General features: G+C 42.6%; 1 protein-coding gene across 1 annotated transcript in view; it reads left to right on the forward strand.

Annotated features, from left to right (window-relative positions):
• The window catches only part of LOC137429455 (SCO-spondin), a 444698-nt gene that overhangs the window by 332918 nt on the left and 97043 nt on the right, over nucleotides 1-14737 (forward strand). Inside the window, exons 94-95 of the mRNA XM_078781076.1 lie at nucleotides 491-630; nucleotides 11522-11568. Of these exons, the coding sequence (XP_078637202.1) occupies nucleotides 491-630; nucleotides 11522-11568 (187 nt within the window). The remainder of the gene's footprint in view (nucleotides 1-490; nucleotides 631-11521; nucleotides 11569-14737) is intronic.

The following is a 14737-nucleotide window of genomic DNA, read 5'->3' on the forward strand; positions in this document are numbered from 1 at the left end:
TCAATAGGTTTGAAAAGTGTCGCAGGTGTGTATGTCTCATAAGGGTCCAAATGGGTATGTAATGGTCTAAAGAGTGTAAAGGTCTAAGGAATGTAAAAGGTCTAAGAGGTCTAAAGTGTTCTAAGGGGTGAAAAGGGTCAAAGGGTCAAAAGGGGTCCAAGGTGTGTAAAAGGTGTAAGGGGTATAAAGGGGTCAAAAGTGTCTAAGGTGTGTAAAAGGTCAAAAAGTCAGTCAAAAGTAAAAGGTCAAAGTTCCACCCCTAAATAATGCTGCCACCCAGCAAAGGCAAACCACCCAGCATCACCCTTGCTGCATAACCACACAGCATAAAGGGTGTATCTCGATTTCAAAAGTGTTTTGAAAAGGTTCTTCAATCTCCCATTTTCGGGGGAATTTTTTTTTCCCTGAGTTAATAAAATCAAGTGAATGTCCTTGTATCTTTCCAAGCTGTTTACACTTCACTTGTGCTGGCTCTCACCGAATATATCAGGGTCTGCTCGAGCGAGATGGAACGTGCGTGGAGCCCTCAGCCTGTGGTTGTCTTCTGGTAACTCCACTCCAAAAAGGCAACCTTGCCTTGCCCAGCCTGGTGCCCGAGGGTGCAACAGTGATGCGTGGTTGTGAGAATTGGTATTTCATTATACTGGTACACCCACTCACTATGGGAGTGGCAGGGGGGTCATGTTATTATCCTTATTATTATTGCCAATTATTATTGCTATTACTTATATTAGATCAGGTCATTGAAAACATTGCCTCACCATTGCAAATTCCCAATAATAAAATTTACTTCCGTAAGGGTGTGGGGAAGGGGGAGTGGGATGGAGGGGGAAGGGGGCAATATCGCAACTCACAAAACCCCTTGGGGAGTGGGGATATCTCTCTGCCAATAACCTGTATGAAACATTCCAATCCGGATTCCGCTCCAACCACAGTACTGAAACTGCTCTCCTCAAAATCACCAACGACCTTCTCCTCTCCTCTGACGCTGGCAACCTCAACATTCTCATCCTCCTCGACCTCAGCGCCGCCTTTGACACCATCGATCACACCATCCTCCTCACCCGACTTGAAACCACCTTTAACATTACCGGCACTGCCCTCTCTTGGATTAAATCATACCTCTCTGACAGACGTCAGTTCATCTCCATCAATAACTGCAAATCCCCCACTGCTCCCCTCCCCCAAGGTGTCCCCCAAGGTTCAGTTCTTGGCCCCCTCCTCTTCATCCTTTACCTGTCCCCCCTCGGTCACTTAATCCGCCGTCATGGTCTCCAATTCCACTGCTTCGCCGATGACATCCAGCTTTTCATCTCCACCAAGTCCATCTCCACCGCCACCCACTCTATCCTGACAAACTGCATCACTGAAATAAAATCCTGGCTTCAAATCAACTTCCTCAAACTTAACTGTGATAAATCTGAAATAATCATCATTGGCCCAAAAACGCTCACCAAGTCCACCCATAACTTTGCCCTCAACATCGACGGTTTCCCAGTATCCACCTCCCCTCACATCCGGAATCTTGGCATCATCTTTGACCAAACCCTCTCCTTCGACAAATACACTAAACAGATCACAAAGACAGCCTTCTTTCACCTGAAAAACATCGCCCGTCTCCGTCCATCCCTCTCCTCCGTGGCTGCAGAAACCCTCATCCACGCCTTCATCACTTCCCGTCTGGACTACTGCAATAGCCTCCTTTATGGTTCACCCTCAACAATCACCAATAAACTCCAATACATTCAGAACTCCGCTGCCCGTCTACTCACCCATTCCCGGACCCGTGACCACATCACCCCCGTCCTTTACAAGCTTCACTGGCTCCCCATCTCCCAGAGAATCCAGTACAAAATCCTCCTCTTGACCTACAAAGCCCTCCATAACCTGGCCCCATCCTACCTGGCTGACCTCCTCTCCAGACACACTCCCACCCGCAACCTCCGCTCTGCTGGTACCAACCTCCTGACCCCCCCCCCATCCGGACCAAATTTAGATCCTGGGGGGACAGGGCCTTCTCCATCGCTGCTCTCACCCTCTGGAACTCGCTACCTCACACCATCAGAGACTCCTCCTCACTCACCACATTCAAAACATCACTCAAGACCCACCTGTTCAACACTGCATTCAACATTTAACCCACAGCATCTAACCCCTGACTATCTCCTCTCCTTCTCCCTCCTTTGTGCTTTGAATATTTCCCTATTGATTCTTATTTTTTTGCAATTGTTTTTATGTTTTGCTATGCATTATGTTTTGCACTCTGTCAAAGCGTCTTTGGGCTTCCTGAAAAGCGCTATATAAAATAAATGCATTATTATTATTATTATTATTATTATCATAATTGTTGTTATTACCCTCGCCAGAGGAGAGGGTATTGCATTTGAGTCCGTATGTTTGTCTGTTTGTTACTTGCCGGAAAATATTCCGGCAAGTATGTTGATCGGTTGGTTTGTTTTCCGGCAAGTATGTTGATCTGTTCGTTTGTCTGTCTGTCTATTTGTCTGTCTGTCTGTTTGTCTGTCTGTCTGCAGCACTACGTCTACACCATTGCAAGTAGAATCGCCAAACTTTGCACACGTATTTGTCTTGCCCTGGAATAGACTGTGGCCAATTGATGACGTCATCGGTCACGTGGTTCGGCCGCCATCTTGGAAAAACCGAAAAACTTTGCACCTCTATATCTCCGAAAGTGCTGAACAGAAAAAAATTGAGACATGGCTCATTGTAAAGAACTCTCCATGGGGAATAAAATATGTTAATGATGACGTCATCAGTCACGTGGTTCGGCCGCCATCTTGGAAAAACCGAAAAACTTTGCACTTCCATATCTCCGAAAGTGCTGAATAGAAAAAATTGAGACATGGCTCATTGTAAAGAACTCTCCATGGGGAATAAAATATGTTAATGATGACGTCATCAGTCACCTGGTTCGGCCGCCATCTTGGAAAAACCGAAAAACTTTGCACCTCCATATCTCCGAAAGTGCTGAATAGAAAAAATTGAGACATGGCTCATTGTAAAGAACTCTCCATGGGGAATAAAATATGTTAATGATGACGTCATCAGTCACGTGGTTCGGCCGCCATATTTGTCCTAAATGGCAGATAAAAAAAGAAATTCCGGCAAGTCCTCGGTCTCTGACCGAGTTTTCATCTGTTTGTCTGTCTGTTTGTTCGCAGCACTACGTCTACACCGTTGCACATAGAATCGCCAAACTTTACACACATATTTGTCTTGCCCTGGAATAGACTGTGCCCAATTTTTTAACTCTCTTGGCCCAAGGCCTCCATTATGATGTCATAATTCGATAATTCGACAAGTACAAAACTTCATCCAATCAAGATGCAATTTCTTGAGCGACATGACGGCATAAACTGGTGGAGAAAAAAAAAATGATGACGTCATCAGTCATGTGGTTGGACCGCCATCTTGGAAAAACCAAACAACTTTGCACCTCTACAATATATCTCCGAAAGTACTGAATAGAAAAAAATTAGACATGGCTCATTGTAAAGAACTCTCCATGGGGAATAAAATATGTTAATGATGATGTCATTGGTGCCTCCATTATGACGTCATAATTCGACAAGTACAAAACTTCATCCGATCAAGATGCAATTTCTTGAGCGCCATGTTGGCATAAACTGGTGGAGCAAAAAAATATGATGACGTCATCGGTCACGTGGTTCGGCCGCCATCTTGGAAAAACCGAAAAACGTTGCACCTCTATATCTCCGAAAGTGCTTAAATAGAAAAAATTGAGACATGGCTCATTGTAAAGAACTCTGCATGGGGAATAACATATGTTAATGATGATGTCTTAGGTGCCTCCATTATGACGTCATAATTCAACCAGTACAAAACTTCATCTGATCAACATGAAATTTATTTTTGCATAATCTAGGAATAAATTGGTTTCGGGAAAAAAAATGATGACGTCATCGGTCACGTGGTTCGGCCACCATATTTGTTTTAAAACAAAAGCCTTAAAAACCACTGAAAATACACCCTGGCGGGGGTTTGCAATCTCTGATTGCTCTTTTTCTTGTTACCTTTGTAATGAGAAGTGGCTTTGGAGAAATGCCACGAAAAACACCTTGGAAGAACTCCACGTTAGCGGCAGGAAGGGTCCTGTTATTAACCCTTGTGGAGGTATATAGACCACAGTAGATCTTCAATCAGGTGTGTTCATCGACGTGATAAGTAATCATAAACTGTTGTCCGGATTCTTCCAACGTTCTTTCTGTTTAGTGTTAAACAGCATTAGTGACTGTTTAAAAAGCCAATCATACGTGTTTCTGGTTTGTAATATTTTTTACTTCTGGTAGAAGCCATTGCTCCCACAAAAACGGCACGATAAGCTATTTATACACGTTAACACGGCGTTTGGCCAAGGAGAAAACACCCATTGGCGAGGTGGGATATTATGTGTTAATATTGTTTTGTAATTTTGTAACTAATATTATGCTATTACTGTTAGTTTTGTTATTCGAAGCTTCCTTTGAAAAACGCCACGATAAAGCTATCTTAACATAGATGTACACCTCAACACGCAACCCCATTGGCGGGGAAACCCCATGGTGGAGGAAACCCCCTTGGGGAGGAGGGGGGGGGGGGGGAATATGTTACAACTTTTATTGCACTCCATTAAAAACCGTTTACAAGGAACGGCTGGCTGGCTTGGCAAGCGCTAGCTACATGCTTGGAAAATGAACACACCCTGGGTTTCCTCCCTTTCAGTTTCGTGTTAAATAGCAGTAGCGACTGCTTCAAAAGGGAATCATACGTGTTTGTAGTTTATAATATCTTTACTTCTGGTAGAGGTGCTCCCACCTAAACTGCACGATAATCTATTTATACATGTTAACACGGTGCTTTTTGAAGGAGGAAAAACCCCTCGGAGAGATGGGATATTATTAATATTAGATATTAGTGTATATTTATCAATAACAATAATATTATGCTATTATATTTTTTGTTATTATTAGAAGCAGCTTTGTAAAAATGACACGATAAAGCTATCTTAACACCAATATGCACCTCAACACACAACCCCATTGCCAGGGAAAACCTCCTTGTTGGAGAAACCCCCTTGGGGAGGGAGGCAAATGTATTCGCTACAACCTCCATTGTGTGACACTTCGTCCTCTTGTCGAGTTTGGTTGAAATAAGTACCGACCGAATGTACTGCGGTCAAAAATCGTCAGACAGACAGACACACCAAATTGCGTATTTTAGTATGATTATCTTTCACATTTGAAGCTTGTATTATTGAACGCTAGTATTTTTTATAAACAGGTAAAGCAACATTTTGCAGAGCTGCACTTGGTTGACAGAACGACAAACAAATTGTGGCAAGACGTCGAAGACATTGTAAAAGGAGAGGCCAAAAACATCATCCCAAAAGCAAGCAGAAAGAAGAAGGCTAAATGTCTGTCAGAAGAGGCAATAACTCTTGCAGACAGGAGAGAGATTAAAACCAAAGGCACATCAAGAGGACATTAAACGGATAAATGCTGACTTCCAAGGACAAGGTGAGAAAGACTGAGATAAGTCTTTCAAGGCAATAAAAAGTGACAACAGAGTGGGGAAAATGTGGGGAGTTTAGGAGGGGAGGGCCGAGGGGGAGAATTGAAAGGGAGGGGTGAGGTGGGAATTTAGGAGGGGAGGGGGGAGTTTAGGAGGGGAGGGGCGAAAGGGGAGTTTAAGAGGGGAGGGGCGAGGGGGGGGAATTGAAAGGGAGGGGGAGTTTTGGAGGGTTGAGGGTGTGTTTTGGATGGGAGGGGTGAGGGGGGAGTTTAGAAAGTGGACGATTAATAAAAAAAGGAACATTTATTATAAACTGGGTTTATTGTGATTTTCAAGTCAGAGATCCATTTGAAAACGATAGAGGGGGGTGGAATGAAGGTGAGTTTAGAGAATGTAGAGAGGAAGAAATGTAAGAGATTGAATTTTTTTTGAAGTGGAATGAATTGAAGAGGAAATTGAAAAAAGCCTTTTAAGTCAGAAGAAAAACAGTGTGTTATAATAAACCACTGAATAAAACACTGCAGGGGAAACTTTAAACATATTTGAATAATATTTAAACAAAACCATGAAAAAACAATCTGGGAAAATTCCCTGAAGTGAGGGCGTGGATCGGAGAAAGAAGGAGGAAGGGTTGAATGAGTATTGTGGAAACTAGAGTTGGAAAGGTGAGTATCGGCTGGAGAGGTGGAAGAAAAATGAGATAAAGGGGGTGGGGCGAGACAACAAGCACGTGTCTGCGAGGAGAGAAGGAAATAATGAAGTTTATTTTTATTTTTTATATATTTTTTTAACGTTAGATAAAGGGTAAGATGTTCGGGGGGAGAAAATAAAATCAAAGAAAAAAGCAATACAGTAAAGGAAAGAACTTAAATTTACAAAACACCGATGGGGGGATGGAAGCCTCAAGTTACCAGGCTGCGCACGCAGTACGACACAGAAAACGATTAATTACACACAAGTTTGCACGAATTACAAACCAAAACTAACTAGAAACACACAGTAACACATAACCAGTAGAAATTTGACAAAGACACGAATGGGAAAATACTTAAACCTTGATGACGTGGAGAGCACGAAGGACACTTCCTTGCCCGAGGAAGCAGAAGCAGAAATGGACCTTTTCACCAGTTTTTTATATGTCAAACCAAAAAACACGGTGAAGCCTCAGTCGACCCATGTGAATACGTCAATTAATTACATTTCATTTGAATGTGAGCAGTGTACTGTACGTCTATGAACTATTTAATTACGTAGTATTGGACCATGGTTGTTGCCTGTCCATCCCTGCTTCCATTTATAATGATAGTGCATGGTGATTTTCTTCATGTATTAATTTGATAATGATGCATTAAACAGTTCACACCACACACACACACCACACACACACACACACACACACACACACACACACACACACACACATACACACACACACACACACACACACACACACACACACACACACACACACACACACACCACACATGTAGGGGATTTACCCGCCACTCCAAACCCCTTGGAGATGAATCTGAGACATCCAGACAGTTTACAGGAGGATTTATTAAGGCTTAACATGTGCAGTCACGTGAAAAAGTAAGTACACCCCATGTAAAGTTTTGACTTTTTCAACATATTTCAACATACAGCTATTTGATTTTCATTTCAACAATATTGATAGATAAAGGTGATATAATATAACAAATATCATGAAACATTTACATTTTGTAGTCCTGACCCTGGTGTTGGGCTAGCGGCTAGGGTGCCAGCTTAGGATACCAAGGATCCTGGGTTTGAATCCCGGTCGATCGCTGAATTAACGCCAGGGGGGTTGACTCAGCCTGTCATCCTTCCGAGGTCGGCAAATTGAGTACCAGTACACTGGTAATTCCCTGTTTATCGTAAAAAGGCGACAAAAAGGGTTGGTGGCAGGAAGGGCATCCGGCCGTAAAACATTGCTTCAAAAAGGGGACCAAAAAACAACAACAACCACGGTCCCCGAAAAGGCCAACCCCCGCTTTGCGGGGAAAAATGGCCTCTAAACGGTGGTTTTTATTTACATTTTGTAGTCCATTGTATAATTTAAATAAACATCTATCTATAATTCCAGTAATCTCTGTCTGTACGTTTGTACGTTTGTCTGTGACCGCTGTTTCTCGACAACCACAGGTCCGATATACTTTTAACTTGCCAGGTATATTGCTGGGGACCCGAGGATGTGCCTTTTCAAGGTTTCATATTAATCGGACAATTACTTACCGAGCTATGTCCAAAAAACGATTCAACCAATCAGAGAGCAGCGAACGATCGCGTGTGCCGAACGTGGCGGGCACACTCTGCCTCGGATGGCACATTTGAGAGCGTATTCATTTATTTCACGTTTGCAAACTATGTTGGCGTTAAACTATGTTTTACAACTAATAAAAACGAATTTGCGATTCATTCGCTTTCCTGCGCGTTTGTGCACGCGATGGCGATTTCTTTACCAAACTCCGGAAGCCGTTCGCTTTGGACCAAACCATTGCATGTAAATAGAGGGGGGGGATTGTCACCACTCGCAAGCCGTTCGCTTTGGACCAAACCATTTCATGTAAATAGAGGGGGGGGATATAATTTTAGATATAGATATAGTACGGGCATGCCCTAGTAAATGCAAATTTCGCATGTGGAAAAAGTAAGTACACCCCATGAAATGTTTTTTTTTTTTTAACATATGTGGACATATCAATATTTGATCTTCATTTAAACAGTATCTATAGATAAAGGTGATCTAATTGAACAAAACAAACAATTAAAAAATTAACTTTGCAATAATTTAATTCAACAAAAAATTGTTGCAGAGCATGCACAATTGCATGCACAGCTCGTTTCAAATCCCCCCACATCATCTCGATGGGATTTAGATCCGGGCTTTGACTTGGCCATTCCAGAACCCTCCATTTCTTTCTTTTCAGCCATTCCTTGGTGGATTTACTGGTATGTTTAGGGTCATTGTCATGTTGCAAGGTCCACCTTCGGTTGAGCTTCAACTTTCCACCAGATGGCCTCACATTATCCTCAAGCACCCTCTGGTACAATGAAGAATTCATAGTGGATTCTATGATTGTGAGCTGCCCAGGCCCTAATGCAGCAAAGCTGCCCCAAACCATAATATTTCCACCACCATGCTTTACAGTTGGTATCAGGTTCTTGTGGTCAAATGCTGTCTTTGATTTTCGCCAAACATGTCTGCTGTTACTGTGGCCAAATAGCTCTACATTTGACTCATCTGTCCAGAGCACATTGTTCCAGAAGTGCTGGTCTTTGCCCAAGTGTTCATTGGCAAACTTTAGTCTTGCCCTGATGTTCTTTTTGCACAGCAAAGGTTTCCTCCTGGCACACCTTCCATGTAGATCAAATTTGTGCAGCCTCTTTCTAATGGTAGACTCATGCATTTTGACATCAACAGTGGCAAGAGCTACCTGTTGGTCCCGTGATGACATTCTGGGGTTCTTAGAGACTTCTTTCAGCATCTTGCGGTCTGCTCTCGGGCTGACCTTGCTGGGGCGGCCTGGCCTGAACAAGTTGGCAGTTGTTTGGAATCTTCTCCACTTGCAGATGATCTTCCAGACAGTCGAATGATTGATTTCAAATTGTCTGGAGATCTTTTTAAATCCCTTCCCAGCCTCGTAGGCATCTATAACCTTCTTTCTGAAGGCCTCAGGGAGCTCTTTTGATCTAGGCATGGTGACGCCGCACACTTCAACAACAAAGAGCAAACCAAACTAAATGTCTGAGGTTTAAATAAGACAGGGTCCTCCAAGAACCTCTCTAACGATGTTCTAATCATTTGCACCTGAGCTGGTGCACCTGATTCTAATTTTAGGTATTTGAAGTAGTGATAAATGTATGGGTGTACTTACTTTTTCCACATGCGAAATTTGCATTTATGTTTATTTATATTATACAATGGACTACAAAATGTAAATGTTTCATGATATTTGTTTTGTTATATCATCTTTATCTCTCAATATTGTTGAAATGAAGATCAAATCGCTGTATGTTGAAATATGTTGAAAAAGTCAAAACTTTACACAGGGTGTACTTACTTTTTCATGTGACTGTACATGGTAGAAGCTGTCATTAACTGCAGCTTCTCCCCGAACCCCATCAGGCTAGGGTCTTTATACTCGACAGGAAATAATTAAATATACTTCAAGGACAGGATGGAAAGAATAACATTGGAGTTGTTTTTGTAAGAGGCAGCTTTCAAGCCGCGTCCTCTCGCCCACGCTGCTAGTTGCTCAAGGTTGGTGCCTGAAAGCTTCAACCAGCTTGGCTTATCATCACAGGCCAAGGGTAATTTGCCAGCTTCTCTCAAGGGGTGCTCAAACAGGGCCGAATGTGAGAATTCCTGGCTGGAAATCAGATTTTACTGGAGTTCCACCACACACACACACACACACAACACAGGCAATTAAGCTAATCAAATCGAGAGAGATGTATAGTGTAATTTACAGGCAAAATAGTGTCATTTATATTTGTTCATTGAGTGAGAATGAGGATATCTATTCTCACCAGGGCTTTACCAACACAATGCATGAAGCAAAGTACAGGTATGTTACTGTAAATGTCCCATTTGGAGGAAAGCCAAGTGAATGTATCCTAATAAGACTAATGTAATCACATTCAGTACAGCGCAAAGTGATTGCAGCAACGGTGATCGAATGCAATCAATCAGTTTTAGGGTAACTTTTTAAACTTTTTTTTTTTTTTTTTTACTTTGGATTTTTTGAAAAGAATTTGAAATGGTGTGTGCTGCTTCCTTGCTTGATGCTCAGCATTTAAAAGGATAGTGCACGGACAGACAACTACTGGTTTGCAATCAAAACGCAGGCTTTGATCGATACTTTGATCGGCCTAATGGGCCCTCCTCTGTTGAAGTCCCTTGCAAGGGAACGAGACTGAGTCTTGGAGGTCGGCGGCTCAAACTCTGGCAGTCATACCAAAGACCTTAAAATGGCACATGCTGCTTCCTTGCTTCGTCCTTGCTTGACACTTATCATTTAAAGGGACAAAAGCACCGACAAGCAATTCCATAAGTTGGCAATATGAGCACAGGCCTTGATGGGCTTATAATGGCATGCATCTGCATTTAAGTTCATCGCGTAGGAGAACTCCTATTTATTAATCATGACAACAAACGTTGGATTGCATTTTATCGGTGCATTTGCTTAAATGATTTCCAAAAGACCAGGGTGTGCAGCATCAGGTCAATCTTTACCACCGCCACCAAATGTGGATGGAGGTTATGTTTTCGCCCCTGTTTGTCTGTCCGTTTGTGAACAAAATATGTCAAAAGGTTGTGGACGGATTGGGACGAAATTTGGCAGAGATGTAACGTATGTGACAAGGATGAAATGATTAGATTTTGGTGAAGATCCGGATTCGGATCCGGCTACAATAATTTTTAAGTGATTCTTCACCACTGGGAGAAATGGCCAAAAACGATACATCGCAGGATATCTCAACAAGTTGTGGACGGATGATTTTGATTAAATATGATTCTGTGTTGTGATTTTCTGGTCTACTCTGGGATACAAAACGTAAACTGTTCACCTGGCAGAGGTATGCTCTCTATTGAGTGCCGTTCTAGATTGATTAATGTTTTCAATCTTGCACCTGGGACAGCAGACAGCTGGACATGGTCAAACCGGAGGAAGCCTTTATCCACAACCATTTTGGCTCAATTTACACTGATTGCTATTTCATGCCAATGGCTTGCCCTGAATCATAGCAGAACCGTTACTTCGCAGCATCTGTCACTACAAAGAAGGTCACATAATTGTATGATTATGCATGGAACTCCACCACATATACCGTAATTTTGTTTGCACAGTGATGTTCTATTGGGAGCCACTTGACTTTTACCTCAAAAGTCTATAAAAAAAACTACGACTTCTTCTTCCTCTCCTCCTCTAAATCTTACTTTTGATTTGTTTGCAATTTGCAGCACGTGCTCTGACGGCTTGCTGATCTGCACTAATGTTAGCTGTGAAGGTAAGCTTTTGGAAGTTAGATTATGGACAATTGCTCTTACAGCAACCTCTGTTTGATGTCTGTTAATGTGATTTTGGTTCCTTTGTGGGGTATAAACAATTTGATCTTAAGCTATGAAAAGGCAGAGGGAGCTTATGTGCCATGCTAACACAAACTCAGTAGACCAGAGTGGAACTCCTCCGATGATGAAATGTTGGTTGTGTGACCTCGTGAATAAACGTTATTTGCTCAGCCTGTCATGCTGCTTGGTGGTAACACTTGATTTTGAAAAGGGAAGTGTTTCCGGATGATTAGTGAAAAAGCACAACTCTCAAGATTTTCATCAGTTTTCCATCAGATCCCATGAGAAATCGCAGAATCTTTTTTTTTTTTGGAATGGTTATTGTCCTCAACATTTTAATTCCAAACAGCAAATATCATTGGTCTTAAGTTGTTTGCGAATAACAACAATGTGCACATATTGAGTTGGTGATTATTCCTGCGCTGCCTGCTGGTTGCATCATTTTCTGGGGGCGTGGCTGCGACTGATGTAAACAGCCTGTTCTATAAACTTCTCTCGATAACCAGTCATCTGGTACTCATTTTGCTGACCTCGGAAGGATGAAAGGCTGAGTCAACCCACCTTGTGTTAATTCAATGGCATGATAGGGGCTCAAACTCAGAACCCTAAAATCTCAAGCCAGCCACCTTAACCATGAAGCTAACACCAGGCTAATGGAGTTGATTGATGCAGAATTTATGGAAATGCATGGCAAGCAAGGTAGTGTAAAAGTACGCACAGTCATCTCTCAGCTGTCTTCCCTAGATTTGAATCTCAACCCAGCTACCAACTGTCATCCTGGTTTGTGCTGTCCATCACATGGATGTTAAACTGAGTGTCCTATCTGCTAGCATTAGTTGGTGTATGCTAATGATCTCAGGGTGCATTCTGTGAAGATTAGGTGAGTTATCTCCTGCACCTTAAACAAATTACAGATTAAAGAAAAAGGTTTACGTTTTACACCATGTGTTGTCTCTTAAAAGAGCTATTTATATTCTTCATACTTTAAAAAGATAACTCCAAAGCAAAATAAAATGAAGGAAAGTATAGGCCTCAACATTTCGGGCAGCATGCTCCACCCATCAACAGTAGGAAGTAACTGGAACGAATAGGAGCAGAGTTTATAAGAATTGCACACACCCCTATTGGCTGGTTATTGTGGGGTGCTGATTGGTTGTTCATTGTGTGATTATGATTGGCCAGTGTGGTTTTGCTCATTATGATCCATTGTCTTCGATCTGTTGATAGCTTGGTGTTCGTTCAGTCTTGTGGTGAAACTGGCAGTACTTGGCTAAAAAAAATCAGGACAAAACTGCCAACTTGTTCAGGCCAGGCCGCCCCAGCAAGTTCAGCCCGAGAGCAGACCGCAAGATGCTGAAAGAAGTCTCTAAGAACCCCAAAATGTCATCACAGGACCTACAGGTAGCTCTTGCCACTGTTGATGTCAAAGTGCACGAGTCTACCATTAGAAAGAGGCTGCACAAATTTGATCTACATGGGAGGTGTGCCAGGAGGAAACCTTTGTTGTCCAGAAAGAACATCAGGGCAAGCCTAAAGTTTGCCAATGAACACCGAGGCAAAGACCAGCACTTCTGGAACAATGTGCTCTGGACAGATGAGTCAAAGGTAGAGCTATTTGGCCACAGTACCAGAAGACATGTTTGGTGAAAACCAAAGACAGCATTTGACCACAAGAACCTGATACCAACTGTAAAGCATGGTGGTGGAAATATTATGGTTTGGGGCAGCTTTGCTGCATCAGGGCCTGGGCAGCTCACCATCATAGAATCCACTATGAATTCTTCATTGTACCAGAGGGTGCTTGAGGATAATGTGAGGCCATCTGTCGGAAAGTTGAAGCTCAACCGAAGGTGGACCTTGCAACATGACAATGACCCTAAACATACCAGTAAATCCACCAAGGAATGGCTGAAAAGAAAGAAATGGAGGGGTCTGGAATGGCCAAGTCAAAGCCCGGATCTAAATCCCATCGAGATGTTGTGGGGGGATTTGAAATGAGCTCTGCATGCAAGAAACCCCTCAAACATCGCACAGCTGAAAGAATTCTGCATGGAGGAGTGGGCAAAAATTTCTCCCCGTCGATGTCAGAGACTGGTAGACAGTTATAAGAAACGCCTACTTGAGGTTGTTTCTGCCAAAGGTTGCAATACCACCTATTAGAGCCAAGGGTGTACTTACTTTTTCCACATGCAAAATTTGCATTTACGTTTATTTAAATTATACAATGGACTACAAAATGTAAATGTTTCATGATATTTGTAATATTATAACACCTTTATCTATCAATATTGTTGAAATGAAGATCAAATAGCTGTATGTTGAAATATGTTGAAAAAGTCAAAACTTTACAGGGGTGTACTTACTTTTTCACGTGACTGTATGTATGTATGGAAGTCCCTCACAAACGTCCACCAATCAGAGCTGAGGATCTGGTCACATGACAAGGGGACAACATTTAGGAACCATTACAGCTGCATATTTTACTCAAAGGAAATATAATAATCTTCTGTGGAACGTTCTTGGATCCAGTGGCGGACTGGCCCGGGCATCTTAAAACCGGCCCGGGCATCCTTCACCTAGGTCGGCCCATTATAAATTAATATTTTGCTTATCTGAGAAAATAGAATAGGAGGTTACTATATAGGAGGTTATAGGAGTTAGAAGGTTATAGGAAAATAGAATAGGAGGTCAAACAAGTGGAACATGTCTTTCAATCCTGACAAATCTCACACTCTTACAATGTCTCTCCGAAAGGACCGACTGGACAACCCTCCCATCTACTTTCTCAACAATCCTCTCCAAGAAGTTCTGTCGCTCAAGCTTTTGGGTCTCACTATCTGCCATGATCTTTCTTGGGAAAACCACATTTCCAAGCTGGCCTCCAAAGCCAGTCGCCGACTGGGCATCCTCCGTCGTGCGAAGTCCTTCCTTGGCACACCTGAGCTCCTCAGCACATACAAGGCTTTCATCCGCAGCTCAATGGAATACTGTTCCCCCTTCTGGGCTGGTGCTCCTGCCTCACACCTTGCTCGGCTTCACGCTGTTGAGGCCAAAGCTTTCAGAATCATTGGAATCTCCTGCGATGTAGTCAACACCGAGGGCCTTTCA

This window comes from Myxine glutinosa, chromosome 6 (assembly GCF_964187855.1).
Source record: "Myxine glutinosa chromosome 6, kmMyxGlut1.1, whole genome shotgun sequence".
Taxonomy (NCBI): domain Eukaryota; kingdom Metazoa; phylum Chordata; class Myxini; order Myxiniformes; family Myxinidae; genus Myxine; species Myxine glutinosa.